We start from the raw sequence: 15,746 nt of genomic DNA on the forward strand, positions 1-15,746 counted from the left end.
GGTTCACCATTGCCCATGATAACTATGCTGGCCTGGAACCTACTGTTGTGCCCTCTTTTCATTCACCATTGTTATGTAATCTGGGTTTGCATGCTGCACCCCCCGGCTCCCTGGCTGTTAGAAGTGTCAAGGCTGGGCTGTTTATGCCTTTAATCAATCATTTTTAATTTTCCACCTTTGTAAACAACTTTGAAGAGGAAATTTTCTAGTCTCCCCCCCACACACACTCAGAGTTTAGGCTATCTTCTTGAGATTGACCTAAAGACCCCTTAAAAAGGATGATGGATGTGTTTGGGGCCAGGGCTTCTCACACTGCAGTGTTCATACAGATCCGTTTAGCAATACTGTGAAAAGTCAGTTGTCACTCATGGGCCTGGAGCCAGCCTGGGAGTCTCTGTTTTTATAAGAATCAGGCTTTGCATAGTCCCTTGGACTTGGTGGTGTGCTGGCGAAGTATTTGTCAGAGCTGTTCTTCCAAAGTCTCCGTGTGGGCTGAGTTTGTAGGAACTTTCATCTTTAGAAGTATCTTCCAATCAAGACAAAGGTTTGTAAGTCTGTCTTCTGGAGAAGATGACCAGCTATAGTAGCTGGCCTTAAGGAAAGCCTCTGAACTCAGTCATGGCAGCCATTATAACCACAGGGAAGTTCAGATATGGCACACAGGGCTGCACCCAGGAACACACACATCTAATGCAGGGACCATGCCAGGCCACTACAGTTAGACTGTCTGGCAATAGGACCTGGATACCAATAGAGCATTAGAACAAAGCCTTCCTAATAAACTCTTTTGATGCCTTTTACCCAAACTCTCTCCATTCTTGACACTAATGACCACTGTTTTACTCTGCTGTGAGATCAAAGTGAGCAAAAATATATGACGTTTTTCTGTGTGGTTACTAGCTTTAAGTGTTGATTTGATAGAATTTAGAATCACTAGAAAAGAAATTCTTAGTGAGGAATTTCATAGGATAGGTTGACCTATGTGTATGTAAGTGCAAGGTTATCTTAATTGGTAAATTATGAAAGATCTAGCTCCTTGTGGGCAGCACCATTCCCTAGACATCATGGACAGTATACGAAAGGAGGAAAGGAGAAAGCTATCTGAGAGTAAGAAAGCAAGTTTCCATGCATTGCACTTATTCTCTCTACTTTTGGCTATGCATCTGATGTTTTACTCTCCTGCCTTGATTTCCCTACAATAATGGACGTGTAACTTGGAACTATAAGTAAACAAACCCTTTGTTCCCTAAGTTGCTTTTTCTCAGGATGTTCATCACAACAACAGAAACAAGACTAGAATTGTCTTTCTTGGGCACATTTATTTCACATACTAGAGTGCCTTCCAGATCCATTCATATAGCCATAAATAGAAGGATGAAAGCCTGTCAGTTTACGTATACTATATCCAAACTCCGTGGTTTTAAGTCTATGCATTTCTAAAATACAGTAATTTTATAATTTAAAATTAATTTAAGGTGTTTGCCATGAGTGGCTTCTCCATCAAGTCCACTCCTTTTTGGTATTTGCTGAGGTCAGCAAATGCTGCTGTTTCATGATTTATCTCTAACAAAACGCAGAAATTATCCCAGTCATCTCACTCATCCTGACCCTTCTAATGTAAGCAAACATCTTCCTGACTTTTTACCTGGGTGCACTTTTTTCTTACTGCATGTAATATATATTTAACATAGTCTCGCAGAACGGCCATATTCTTCCATCAGCCCCCAAGCCCAGTGAGAGCAGAGATGGTGTCCTGCATATCTTTTTCTTCTCCCATTTAACATGTGTCTGCCTAGCATATATTAGATAGCTGTCCTAGCTAGCTTTTCCATGCTATGATAACTCACTCTGAAAATAAAAGGCAACTTGGGGGATAAAAAGTTATATTTCATATCTTATAGGTTACAGTCTATCATGGAGGGAAGCCAGGGAGTTTGAAGCAGGAACCTGATTATTGGCTTGCTTCCTGGTTCATGTTCAGCTACCTTTCTTAAACAGCCCAGGCTCCCATGCCTAGGGATGATACTGCCCACAGTGGGCTGGGCTCTTTCCCCTCAATTAGCACTCAAGAAATTGCTCTATAGATATGTCCATGGGTCAATCTGATGAAGGGAGTTTCTTAACTGAGGTTTCATTTGTCTCAGGTATGTCAAGTTGACAACCAAGATCACCCATCACAAACACATCATTAACCCTTTGTTGAACATGTGAGTGAGGATAATGACACAGAATAGGCTTTGGGCACAAGCACACCTGGAAGGTCATTCTCATGGTTGCATGTTTATTCTAGAATAGCTGTGGCAGAACAGATTTCCTACAAGGTACCTGGTTTCTCTTGCCTTGGCCTTGGGGCATAAAGATGGCAGACAGGAAGTCTGAGATTCACCAAGTCCCCACTGCTCCTCACCCGCTAGGGTAATGTCTGCTTTTTCTCTTTGGCAGTTGCCTTCTCGGGCCTCGGTTTCACAACATTCTACCTGGCTGGCAAGTTGCACTGCTTCACGGAGAGTGGGCGGGGGAAGAGCTGGCGGCTCTGTGCAGCCATATTGCCCTTGTACTGTGCCATGATGATCGCCCTGTCCCGCATGTGTGACTACAAGCATCACTGGCAAGGTGAGTCTCTGATCAGTCCTCACAGTGTCCTGTCCCTTCTTCCAGGGATGAATGTTGGGCATTCATTGAATTGGAAGAACTGAGTCCCCGCTGTCAGAAGCCGGATGAGATATGGTTATAAAACACAGGTCTGTTCAAGTGTGTCCTTGTATTCATCTTTCCCCTGCTGAGAAGTTCTTTCTTCTCATGTTCTCAAGAAGAGCGCTCAAGTCCTCCCAGAATGTCAGGTCTTCATTGTAGTTGCTCTGGCCTCAGACCCAAATGTGATTTCTCTGCTGGATCAGTCTTCAGTCTCAGTGCCAAGTTGGTTTTGGCTCCTTTCCCATTGCAAATCTAGTCCCCAAGGACATGTTTCTCACTACCAAAGGGTATGTACAGCCCAGGGACCCAACTTCATTAAAATTCTCAGTGGCCACTACAAGGCTGGAGTAAGGCTTACCTCTATCTCAAAGCTTGGGTAAGGCTTCCTTCTGCCTCAAGGCGGAGTAAGGCTTGACTTTGTCTTAAGCCTGAGGTAGGACTTAACAGCTAACACAGCTGTGCTGAGGTTTGCAATGCTGGGACAAACCTTGTCTTTACTGCAAGGCACTCCTGAAACTTACTGTCTCAAAGCAAGGGTAAATCTTGCTTCTGTGTATCAGTCCTAGGAAAGTCCTTAAAACCCAAATCCCAAACAAGTGAGAGGTTTGTTCCTGGCATGTGACTGACCTTACCGAGCCTCTGCCAATAAACTACAGCTCACAGTTGGCCTGGAAGAGAATCACTGCCTGCGGGAGTAGACAGGGAGTAGAGACAGAAGTGACAGCCAGAGTAGGTGCAGCTTCCAGGGACAGCAGGATCAGTGGGAGGTGCTTCTCACAAAGGTATCCTTGTACCACTTTAATCAGCCTCACCCATATCCCTTTCGTCCTGGACTTCTATCTTGGTGTAGGATAGCGTCTGGTATGGTGCCCAGAGGTCTGCATGGCTGACAAGCAAGCCTGTTCTTTCTGGTCACTTCTGAAAGTCACCAGGAAAGAGCTAGTTTCTTCTGCTCCCTCCCAGCTTCTGGCCTACTCCCAGCCCTCCCGAAGCTCATGTCTTTGGAGTCAGGTATCAGAAATGGCATTTTGGCGTTAGATGAAGCAGGGCGTGTGGAGGAGATACTGAATCACAGTTTAGGTGGGGACGCCTGGTCCTCCAGTGCACCCTGAATAGAGGAGGAAAAGAAAGGAACACTGACTGAACTGTAGCTTCAGCCCTTCTTCTTTATCTTTACCACTGACTTGAGCCAAGTTCTTGGTGTCATGAAAAACCACATTGTAAGAAGAAAAGAGGGGGCTGAGTCCCTGAGTCAACAGCAGCAGGGGTGTGTCTTCCCTGCAGGCTTTAGTAGTGTTTTTTCTGCCTCCTTTGTGCCTACGGGGTGAAGGGGTTAGGTCATTTCCCGGCAAGAACAGTACAGGACAAATGGCCTTGAGTGAATTATGTCTCCTGTTACCCAGGGAACTACAGTTTCCTCTTTTGCTATAGAATAATAATACCTGAATATTTCACAAAGCACTGTGATAGACTGAGCACAAAAATGAACCCAGATGTCATTGGTAAACACAAATGCACTGTGCTCATCAGTATCCCCCACTGCCTCGTTCACTGTCCCTGAGAAAGGATGCATGGCATTTCCTAAACAGCTGACTGGGTGGCAGATGTATCTTTGCCACACGATCTGTTCGTAAGTAAGCAATACTGACTTGCCACTCTTACTTGGCCTTCTTGGATTTGGGCAGCAATGAAGAGCTTCAAGGGGCCAGAGGAGCTCATGGGAAGAATGCCTGCGTACCATGCATGAAGTACCGGGTCCCACCCACAGCACCGCACCAATTGCGTGTGGAGGTGCACACTTAGGGTTCTAGCACTAGGGAGGTGGAGGCAGGACGACCAGAGATTCAAGGTCAGCCTTGGTTGGCTACACAGCGAGTGTACGTTCATCCTGAGATGTGTGAGAACCCATCCCAAAATTAAAAAAGAAAAAAAAAAAGAGGTTCAGAATTTATGTTCCACCCCTCCCTTCATCTTTGTTTAATGATATTGTATGGGCAAACCAAGAGGCGAAGTGTGAACTTTTTCAACCCTCTCTGATGCTAGCTTGACTTGTTGTCATTTTCTCTGTGGCTGAATTACATAGCTATGAGGAAAGAATGAGAAACGGTGTTTATTCGATCCTCAGTTGTTTGCAGAGACATGGAGGAGGTCTCTAAGGCTTTCAGCTTGACAAACACATAGCAGCCAGGCCAGTAGGTGGATGTTAGAGGCAGCATGCTTGATTAAGACAAATTGTTGTTTTTTCTCTGTGGTGAACTGAGCTGCCCACTGACCATTGGCGGGGACTATCAATCAAGGTGAAAATCTATATGGAACCCCAATAGGCATCAGCAAATTCTACATCCTTCCTATTATTAATGTTAGTTAGCAACATTACTATTATGGGATGGTATGACTCCATTTCAGTGTGATTTGAGCAATGATGTCTGTATGGCAATACGACAGATTACCTCATTACATATTCATGTCTAATCAATATCCCATAATTTCACATGGCATGCTCTATTAGTTTTCATGGTTGTTTTTTTGTTATTTCTACCTCCCTAGGCCACCCTAAGTAGACAAGTTTGCTTTTTTACTATATGAGGGGAATATGGGGGCATAGATGAGGCTACACATAAAATATTCAGAGAAACTTCCCCAGAAAGAGCTAGCTGGATCAATTCTAAAACTCCGTGTGACTGATGCTCCCTTTGTCTTTGTGCTAGGCTGCCTTCCAGCTCTTTTGGAAGCCAGAGAGATTCACATGCCATGCCAGGGCAAAGCCCCATGCCTGGCAACAGGGCTCACCTTTGTGATTAACCATGAACACAAAGCATTTGAACTCAGAATCTGTAGAATCCCCATTCTGGGAAAACTGATGCAGACCAGGACAGAGCCTGCCACAAGCCAGCTTCTGCCTCTTCTCACTCTTGGGCATTTGTGGTTCCTGGCCAGGGAAGAGCCATAGCCAGGGCTGGAAATGACATGTGCTTTGCTCCACCCTTGGTGAATTAGCACTCATGCACACTCAGACACACATGCGCACACACAGGCACATGCAAGGGCATACACACCAGGCATATGCAAGGGTATACACATACAGACACCATGCAAGTGCACGTACACACAAAAACACTCACACACATGCGTAGGCACATGCATGGGTATACACACACTAGCATATACACATACAGACCCATTCAAGGGCACACACACACACACACACACACACACACACACACACACACACCACCAGACCTCTCTTAGGCTATCAGAAGCAATCCTTTGGTTTTCTAAATAAGGGACATTAAAGGGGTTTTTAGAAGTGTACGGTTGTTCCCACCAGACACCTACCAGCTCTAGGCCAAACAAACCATGGCCCTGCTGTTCTCTGTTAAGAATACTCCATCCTAAAAGAACGTATCTCCCCTCCATCAGCTACCTGTGGCACGGCTGAGCTCACAGCATTCCATGCTCTTTAGGGACCTCAGAGCCCAGCTACCCATGATAAGCACTGTGTCCATGTTGGTGCTCAGGAGAGTGGGAACAGTCTGAAGCCCCATGGTGCCCCTCCCCCCCATGCAGAGCCCACCAGACAGGCAGAACTTTTGCCCAGTTTCCCTGAGGAAAATCGTTGTTTGCTCTGGACATCCATGGACATTTTGTTTCACTTTACTCCTGGATTGCTTCTCTTCTCGGCTTCCTGAGGTTTTCTGTAAACTTTTATGTTCAATGTATTTCTAGAATTCAGTTCCTCCCCCCCATGCTGCAATGCTCCGGGCTGTTTTACTTTGTCCCTTTGCTATAGCCAGCGAGCCTTCAGTGACCCTGTGGGGCTTGTCCATGAGTTCCTGCAGGAATCCCCCATCGATGCTCTCTCTACCCCTTCAGCATCATAGCCCACACCCTGCAGTGACCTGCAAGATGCCACCCTTCAGACCTGCCTGCTCAGGTGGCTTCTTGATTTTCCTTGAACACTCCAGGCCCATCTCACTAACCGGCCTTTACCCTGGCTTCTCATGTGCCTGCCATGTTTTTCTCCTTGATGTGGGCATGCAGTGGTCCTTTGCCCTCCTCCAGCCTGGTTCCACACATCACATTGGTGCAGACTTGGCAATTTCATTTCAATTCATCACATCAGTCATATCCCGCCCTCCACACTAACTCATTTGCTACTTGTAACAACTAATTTAGTGCGTACTGACTGTTGTCTGTTCCTATCCCTAGAACAAAGGAAGAAGACAAACTCTGTGAATACTGCCTACAGGCCTTATGTAAATGAATCATTTCTGTGAAGGCAGCGGTGCATGCTATGTAAATGAACAGATCTGTGTCACTGGTTGACCCATCCTACATAGGCAGGGATGCTCTTATAGCACATGCTATGTACTGATACTCATGGAGCTTCCTAGACTTGCTGGAATAAACATCTGAATACCAGATGTTTAGAATGACAGCAGTATATTGTCTTGCTATTCTGGAGGCTGGGCTAGGGGCCATCAAGACAGCTTTTTCAGAAACCTATAGAACTTTCTTGTCTCTGCCAGTCTCTCATACCCAAATTGTTCCTTGGCCTGTGGAAAGCCGAGTTCAGGCTCTGCCTCTGTCCCCCGGGACATTCTTCCCGCACCTCTTCCCATCAACTCCCTCTGACTTTCTCTACCCCAACCGTCCACTCTTTATAAGGATACTGGTCATACTGGGTTAGGATCCACCCCAATGACCTCATTAGTTACTTCGAGGAAGAACTCGCTTCCTGCTGCAAATAGAGCTAGTTGGTAGTGTGGTTACCTATATCACCCATGGGGCCCTGGGTGCTAGCTTCAGTACTGCATAAAAACTGGCACACATCTAACCCCAGTATTCAGGAGGCAGCAGCAGGAAGATGAGAAATTCAAGGCCATCTTTGATTCCACGGCCATGGCAGAGCCTTAAGATCCAACTTCCAAAGAATCCTTCACAGTGCTATAAAGATTAGGAATTTGAGAGAAATTGGGTCACCTCAATGAATATATGCTAAATAACCTAATGATTTTGACTAACTTGCTCCTTCGTTTCCTGTTTTGCCTTTTTTTTTTTTTTTTTTTTTTTTTTTTAACCAGCCTGTGAGCTCAGGCTGCCATAGAACTCCATTTTATAGTCCAGAATCGCCTCAAACTCAAGATCCTCCTGCCTCAGCCTCTTCAGTATTGGGTAGACAAACATGTACATTGGCTTAACATATGCTCCTCTTTTACAAGCCATATTTATCCTTTGCATTGGTAACATCCTCTGCTGTTATCAGGCAAGAGGGAAAGTTGTCTAGAGACTGAAGGAAATGCCCCAGTAGTGCATGAGACACAGGTTCATCTTAGCACACTCAAGGGGAAGAAAAAGGACAAGTGGGAAGCATCTAGGAGCCCAGATGAGACAGGAGAGTTGTTATTGGGTCCAGGAGTTGTGGGCTTCAAAAGAATGAGACCACTCCACGGTGGCCCCCTGCCATTACCCTGCCCACTGCAGGGAGGGGGTTTATGTTAGACTACATAGCCAGGACATCATTTACTTAGCCTGCTTCCTCTTGTATGATAGCATTCCGAGCAGTGGCTTCATACCTTACACTGTCTGTGCAAGAAGCACTTCCTGTATGGATAATGGTGGCTTCTATCACTCACTTAGATTGACTGGACCCCAAGGATCAAAAGCCAATATTTCTGGGATATGGCAGGGTGACACAGATGCTCTGGGTTTCTCTGAACTCATCTGACTCCTTTCAATATAATAAACCACACTTTCTGTAAGCTCTTACCTCTTAAAAGTAGATCTTCAAAATTGTTTTTGCATCTTAGATATTCATTCAGTCACGCCTCCTTCTGCCTGTGGGCTCAGTAAAGCAGTGTGGCCTCCATGCCTCCAGCCTACAGTTTACTGGGTAGGTTGGTCTCATATATATTCTTTTCTAAAAACTCAGTTGCAAAAACAGAAATCTTACTAGTTAGAGAAACACCAGAAATAATAATAATTAATAATAATAATAATAATAATAATAATAATAATAATAATAATAAACCAAACATTCAAAAAGGTTAGATGCAATAGTTTCATTTTCCAGAGTTGGATTTTGCCCTACTGTCTTGGGTCATGAAGCCCAAAGCTTACAAGCTCCAAAGTCAAGTGAACTCACTGATGTTGGATATTGTCAAGGTGACAGGAATGGATGTGTTCTTCCTGGGAACCTACCAATAGATGTTAGGAAGTCTTTGACCATACTGTTATTGTATTGAAGCAGGTCAACATAGCTCAGCATATCGGTTGTGGAGGACCTGGTGAGGCAATTTCCTGTCCTTTGACCTCACAAGATGAGGATTAGTTTGAGTGCATTTTAAAGGCACAACAGTTCAGTTCTCAGGTTGCTGGATTCAAAGTCACAGTTTCTGGTCCCATTGGAAGCCATCTGGTGTTGGTTTCCTCCCTCTGCTTTTATAGAGAAAAGTTCAATTGAGCTCTGACTTAGCACTGTAAAGCTCTCCCCTTTGAAGTGCACAGTGCAGTGGGTTCTGTCTGCATATTCAGAATAGTGCAGCCATCATAAACATACTAGCAGTCACCCTCCTCTGCTCTTGGCAACAAATAGACTTTCTATCTTGGGCTTTGCCTGTTTTAGGTACCATGGAATTATGGCCATTTGTGACTGGTGGTGTTGACAGTTAAGTGTGTTTTGTAGATGTTGTTCAGTGTATCTGTTTGCCAAACATTTACAAATTAGAAACTATTGAGTTTTTAGGCAATAGACCTGAGCTTGCTGCCTATGAGCCTAGATGCATCTACTGGGCAGACAGACTTGGAAATTGGTACCAAGCAGGATGGAAAGCATGAGGCACAGATGATACCCTAGAGGAGAAGTGGGACTGTGGTTAATGCTGAGGGCTCACTGGAGCTGTGAGAAATGTTCTTCGTGCCCTCCAGGTGGGTGATCTTATGTCCTATAAACCTTTTATTAGATGGCCCCCTGTGATGGTTTGTATATGCTTGGCCCAAGGAGTGGCACTATTAGAAGCTGTGGCCCTGTTTGAGTAGGTGTGACCTTTTTGGAGTAGCTGTGTCACTGTGGGTGTGGGTTTCAAGACCCTCATCCTAGCTGCCTGGCAGTCAGGATTCTGCTAGCAGCCTTCAGATGAAGATGTAGAACTCTCAGCTCCTCCTGCACCAGGCCTGCCTGGATGCTGCCATGTTCCTCCTTTGATGATAACGGACTGAACCCCTGATCCTGTAAGCCTGACCCAATTAAATGTTGTCCTTAGAAGAGTTGCCTTGGTCATGGTGTCTGTTCACAGCAGTAAAACCCTAACTAAGGCAACCCCACCATACATTTCTCAGTCTGACAAGTCCCTTTATTCCACTTTTGGCAGCTATATGCATTTCCTTCCTTCTTCCTAGAAAACCGCAGGTACCCATCTTGCTCCTACTTCCCCTAGATAATGTTCGCTCATTCTTAGGTCTCAATCTTTGGGTCATACCCTCAGCATAACTCTGTGTTCCAAGTTAGCCCAGGCCACACTGCTGAACCAGCTCTCAGGCCCCCCAGCATCATTCATGGTGCTTATCACAGCTGCAGCTTACTGCTAAGCCTTCATTCCACAGTCTGTGTCTTGACCCCTAGGGCTGTAAACTCTGGGTGGCAGGCTCTCCTATGCTTCATTAGGCCTGAGGTCAGAAATCTGACTCCAACGCCTAACACCTGATACACATAAATAAACATACATGTTGAAAGATTGACATCAATGCTAATTAAGGAGACAACAGCATGTGGGTGCCAGGGACATGGAGAGCCATTCATCTCCTTTTTGAGTCTTTCAGGAGCATGCTACCATACCTGGGGGAAAGTCAGTCCTAAGAGGCTTTTTCTTCCAGCGAAGACCCGAATGTTCCTTGCCTGGTATCTGTCAACAGGTTGTGAGTGTGAGTTAATTAAAACAGCAGTAGTTACTTGAGCCCTTGATGACAAGCTCCCCAGAAAGGAAGATATTTTTTTGTTCACACCTTGGTAATAAACACATCTCTGAGGGACTGTGGCTTAGAGAAGACTCCACCTTGCCTCTGCTGTTTCCCATACCCTCAGGCCTCTCACTTGCTCCATCCAATAGGAACTAGCTTGGCATCACCAGTTCCTTACATGCTGCTACATCAGTGAGCCCAGGAAGCGTATACCTGGAATTGCTAGATGGCTTCAGTCAATGACCCTTCTCTTGAGATGCTGGGCCATAGAGGAGCCAGACGCTGTCATTTGTAGACTTAGCTCTTTGGTCCGTTTGATAGTCAATGGCTCAAATGCAGGTAAGGTTTTGTGGTTTATTTTAGATGCTCATAAAAATAACACCCGGTGGGAATGTTCCCTGAGCTTGGACAAGATAATAAAGTGATGTAATAGCTCAGTGCCTTAAGTTTCTAACATTTTATGGACTGTTATTCAGAGATTATATGAGGAAACACTTCATTCGAGCTGCTGCTTCATTCCACAATGCTACCTGTGCCTTGAAGCCCTGTTCAAGAATTCATAGTATACACTGCTTTATAGGTTCTTGGGTGACACATGTTTTCCAAGTTTATTTAAAATGTTACAAAGGGCTGGAGAGATGGCTCAGTGGGTAAAGGCTCCTGGTGCCAAGTCTGACAGTTAAGTTTGTTCTCTAGGACACACATGATGGAAGGAAAGAAACAAATCCTGCAATTTTCCCTCTTTCACACACACACACACACACACACACACACACACACACACACACACACACTCTTAATCTTTTGTTAAAAAATACTTCATTTAAAAGTAAAATAAAGTGCTATAAAAACATGGCTGTGTTCCTAAGGTTACAAATAACTGTTGGCTCACTGGGTAGGAAGAAAGATGGTGAAGAATCAAGGAACCCCTCAGAAGTACTGGAATAAGATATGAGAAGAGCAGGGTGGGGATAGCTGCTTTTAGGTCCCTGTGGCGTCGACTTTAGCAATTGTAGCAGAAATTATTGTCACGGTCAATGAGGAGAATACTGGGACTTCATCTCCATCTGAGATAAGGAAGCCAAGGCTCAGGAAGGTGAAGTGACTCATCCTGGCAGGGGCTGCAGTATTTCAGAGATTCTACCTCAGGGATATCCTTGAATCAGGGTGAGAGTAGTGAATAAGTGTATAGCCATGTCCAAGTGCACCTACTAGGCCCTGGGCGTGGATGGGGACCGGCTAGTCCCTGACACCCACTGCTTAGTTCCACTAGCATCTCTCAGTCCACCACTTTACATCTTGACAGCTGTTCACCGGAGACAAACAGACCCTTGTATGTGTTGCTGGCCTTTACATCAGACTGCAGGAAGCCCCACTCCGTTCATTTGTAGTGCATCTGAAGCAGTGACCATTCCTCAGCATCTTGCATTGTCCACTTAGAATCACTTGTTTTTAAGTTATTCTTTCACACTCAGGAGGCCAACAAAAACTCTTTAGGGCCATGTGCTTTCCTTACTCAGCTATAACCAACAGGGTGACAGAGGACCACAGGGTCCAGGGGCTCACTCACCTAAGGATACACAGAGCAACAGTCCGATCTAACCTGACTGTGCATTCACCTCCGTCAACAATCTTAATTCTACTCTGAGCAGCAAGAGGCTGGCCAAGTATTGAGGGGTCAGCAATGCACAAGACACACACAGCCCTTGTCCCCATAGAGTTCTGAGACTAGTGTTAGCCATCTACCATGGAAAAGTTTACCATTATTCAGCACTCAAATGGTGAGCCCGGGAGTGGGGAGGGGAAGCTAGGGTGTGTACCTAGGCTTCATTGTACAAGGATAATGAGTTAGGTGTTGAACTATGGAAAGGAATTGAACAGGAGAGGAATGAGAAGGATCCTCTTCTGAGCGCAGGATGGAAACTGCTTCTACGCAGCCAAGAAAGAAGCAGGTACAGGTAGAGATTGTGAGTGGAGGAGACATGGCTGGAGTAGGTGGCAGAGGCACAGTAGCAGCTCTGAGTGACACAGGGCCTTCTCGGTTCTTTGGCAGCAGTGGCAGTCACAGTGAGCAGAAGAGCAGTGCCATCCTTGCACGTGAAGGAAGTTCACCAGCTGCTGTGTCCGGACTCCATACTCGGATCATCAGAACAGCAGCTAATCACCACATGCCCTCGACGTCCATGCTTTGTCTTAGAAATTTCTAGAATACAAGCACTCTCATGCTTGGTGTTTTTCATATTTCATATTATAGATCAATAAAATTCCATGTACTAATTTATTTGGAAGAACTTAAAAGTATATGTTTCAGAAGACTGTGTTTGCCTACTAGCCTACTATAAATATTGATAGTAGCAGTGGTTGGCTCTATAGAGGATAGTGATTTTTGTGCCCATCCTTAAAATTTTTGATAGGGTCAGGAGATGCACTAGCTCAGCAGATGAAGGCGCTTGCTGCCAAGCCTGATGACCTCAGTTTGATCCTCAGATCCTACATAGTGGAAAGGAGAAAACCTACTTCTGAAAGTTGTTCTCTAACACACAGTAACTGTGGCGTGCACATATACACATGCGCACATGTACATTTCTGTACTAAATACATTTTAAAAATGGGAAAATAATTTTTATATTCTGATAGATCAAGGTAGAGTCTAGATGCTTAAGAAGACCAGCAATGGCTGGTAGCACACAAACTCACACAGCTACATGAAGAGGTTCATTTTCTGGAAAGATACAAGGCTTTGACAACAACTCAATATGGTCTTTTAGTAAGTAAGAGGTAATTAGCTTGACTTAAGCTGAGGTGACTACAGTGTCTGGCTTCCCGAGAAGTGTGGAAGCAGTTATTCCTTGTCTGACCCAAAGTGGACATAGCCTTTATCTCACAGGCCTGTTGCATTCTGAAGGCCAGGACCTCAGAAAGTCACATGGTTACCAAGTATAGAATGAAACTGTCAGGGTTTACATGGCCCCTAGACCAGTATAGGCTACAGACTTAGGGTAATAGTATCCTAGTCTGTTTTATCTGTCAACTAAATATAGCCGAGTCACCTGAAAGGGTGCCTGCAATTAAAGCATGTCCCAGATCATATTGACCTATATTCATGTACATGTAGGGAATATCTTGATTGTTAATTGAGGTAGAAGACCCTAGCCCACTCTGGGTGACACCATTCCCTAGGCAGATAATCTGGGTTGTATAAAAAGAGATGGCCAAAAATAGGTCTTCAAGCAATGATCCTCTATGTTTCTGCTTCATGTTCCTTCTGTGATGATAAACTGAAACTATAAGCTGAAGTAAACCTTTTTTTCCCTCTCCTAAGTTGCTTTCGGTCATGGTATTTGTTAAGTGTGCTATGAGCAGCAAGATGTTGGCCCGTTCTATTCACAGCAGTGGAATTTAACTGGAATGCTGGGGGAAATGGAGGTGCTTCCAATGGCCTGTAGGTAGTGTGCACAGTTCCACAAGCTAACCAGAATGTAGGTGGAACCCTGAGAGGGTAACAGCTGAGCAGGGCAGTGACTGGGCCTGAATTTCAGATTTCTTTTATTGTGGGAGGTTTCACTGTGTCAGTATGTTTGGGCAGAAACAATCTGTAGAGACAGTTTGGGTGTGCACTGCACACACTGAGGGCTGTTGGGTAGGCCGTCTTTATGGTGTCTCTATTGAGTAGATGAGGGCCATGTTTGAGGCCCATCTTTGCCTGAGGGGAGTTGTGTTGCTTCATCTGTTCTGCACCACCATCACCTCATCTTGGAGATACCCACAGCTCTTTGGAGGGATCAGGCTCCTTTTCACAGACCTCTAAAGAGTTTGCCACACCTCAAAGACTGTTAAAGGTTTATTCACCACGGGCCTCTGAGGTTTTATTTCATCCCAGAGAAACCACTTATGGTGAGGCAGTGACCAGAACACCTGTTAGGGTTTCGTGGCTCACTAGAAAGATCAAAAGACTCCGGTAAGATTGGCCTAGGAAAAATAAATGTCAGCCTCGCTGAGGTGTTCAGATGTGAGAGAGATGGCTAGGGTTCTTCTTCCAGAGTTCAGTTACCCTGAAAAAATCTAGAATACCAGTCTGACCTCATGCAATGCTCAGGTATGAGTTAAAGAAGTGTGTGTGTTGGAGGGGTGTAGAGTTAAGTCCTTGATTTTTCAAAAATTATGTGTGGGGGGAGTGTAGGGGGCAAGGCACACATTTGTTCTCTCCATCTGTCTTTATGTAGGTGCTGGGGAATAGAACTCAGGCCATCAGGCCTCTCAAGAGGTGTTTTGCCTGCTGAGCCGTTTCACTAGTCTAGATCCTTGGGTTTTAGCATTTAAATGCCAGAAATGATGGCAATTTGCAGAGACCACCATGATTTGCACCTCCAGCTTGCTCTTTTCCCTTTGGTCTTCCAGGAAAGTGGGTTGGGGGGTGGGTTGGAGAGACTGAAAGCAATCCAGCATCTTGGGCAACTGGAAAAAGAACTTTATGGGAACTCCGGGCTGACCACACGAAGGAATAATAACCATTTTCCCACTTCCTCTCTCCTGACTAGATTCTTTTGTTGGAGGAGTGATTGGCCTCATTTTTGCCTATATTTGCTACAGACAGCATTACCCTCCTCTGGCCAACACAGCATGCCACAAACCGTATGTCAGCCTCCGAGTGCCCACCTCACTGAAGAAGGAGGAGAGGCCTACAGCCGACAGTGCACCCAGCTTGCCCCTGGAGGGGATCACCGAGGGCCCCGTATGACGGGTGTCTAAGGAAGAGTGGACGCTGAGCCCCTGGCTCATTCTTCTACCCTGATGTCATAACACAGTAGAACGGATTTCCTGTCATGTGATCCTCTCATCAGTTACTCCGAAGTCCCCTCAGCTTCCGTTTTGTGGATGGCGTTCTTGCCACTCTCTATGTCTCCTTTCAACACTTTGACTTTGTAAAGTTGGGACACCAGGACCAGTCTCTGAGAGACCCATGCATAAGGAAGGAGGATCCAAGGGCGGAGTGGGCATGCTTGCTCATGCCGTGATTCCTTTACCTGAGGTGTTTGCTGTAGCACCCACCCTCCTGTGTTCATGTTGTGAAACATAATAAAGTCCCACCTAGAAGG

At 45.4% G+C, this 15,746-nt stretch overlaps 1 protein-coding gene and 1 long non-coding RNA gene across 9 annotated transcripts in view; one reads left to right on the forward strand and one right to left on the reverse strand.

Moving 5' to 3' along the window:
- Nucleotides 1-15,746, forward strand: part of Plpp4 (phospholipid phosphatase 4) — a 129,479-nt gene extending 113,733 nt beyond the window's left edge. For 4 of the 8 annotated variants that reach the window (XM_039078528.2, XM_039078539.2, XM_063263429.1 and 1 more), the window contains 2 exons: nt 2,443-2,613; nt 12,704-15,114. In XM_039078528.2, the coding sequence (XP_038934456.1) occupies nt 2,443-2,613; nt 12,704-12,912 (380 nt within the window). In that variant the 3' untranslated portion in view covers nt 12,913-15,114. Of the gene's footprint in view, nt 1-2,442; nt 2,614-12,703; nt 15,115-15,188 lie in introns of those variants that run through there. The other 4 variants (XM_017589220.2, XM_063263435.1, NM_001191631.1 and 1 more) reach the window with 3 other exon arrangements.
- LOC134485180 (uncharacterized) lies at nt 1,300-12,704 on the reverse strand. The gene is made up of 2 exons (XR_010063166.1): nt 8,465-12,704; nt 1,300-3,802 (listed from the first exon to the last, which is right to left on the reverse strand). It is a non-coding gene; the product is annotated as an uncharacterized LOC134485180 (long non-coding RNA).

This window comes from Rattus norvegicus, chromosome 1 (genome assembly GCF_036323735.1).
Source record: "Rattus norvegicus strain BN/NHsdMcwi chromosome 1, GRCr8, whole genome shotgun sequence".
NCBI classification, from domain to species: Eukaryota; Metazoa; Chordata; class Mammalia; order Rodentia; family Muridae; genus Rattus; species Rattus norvegicus.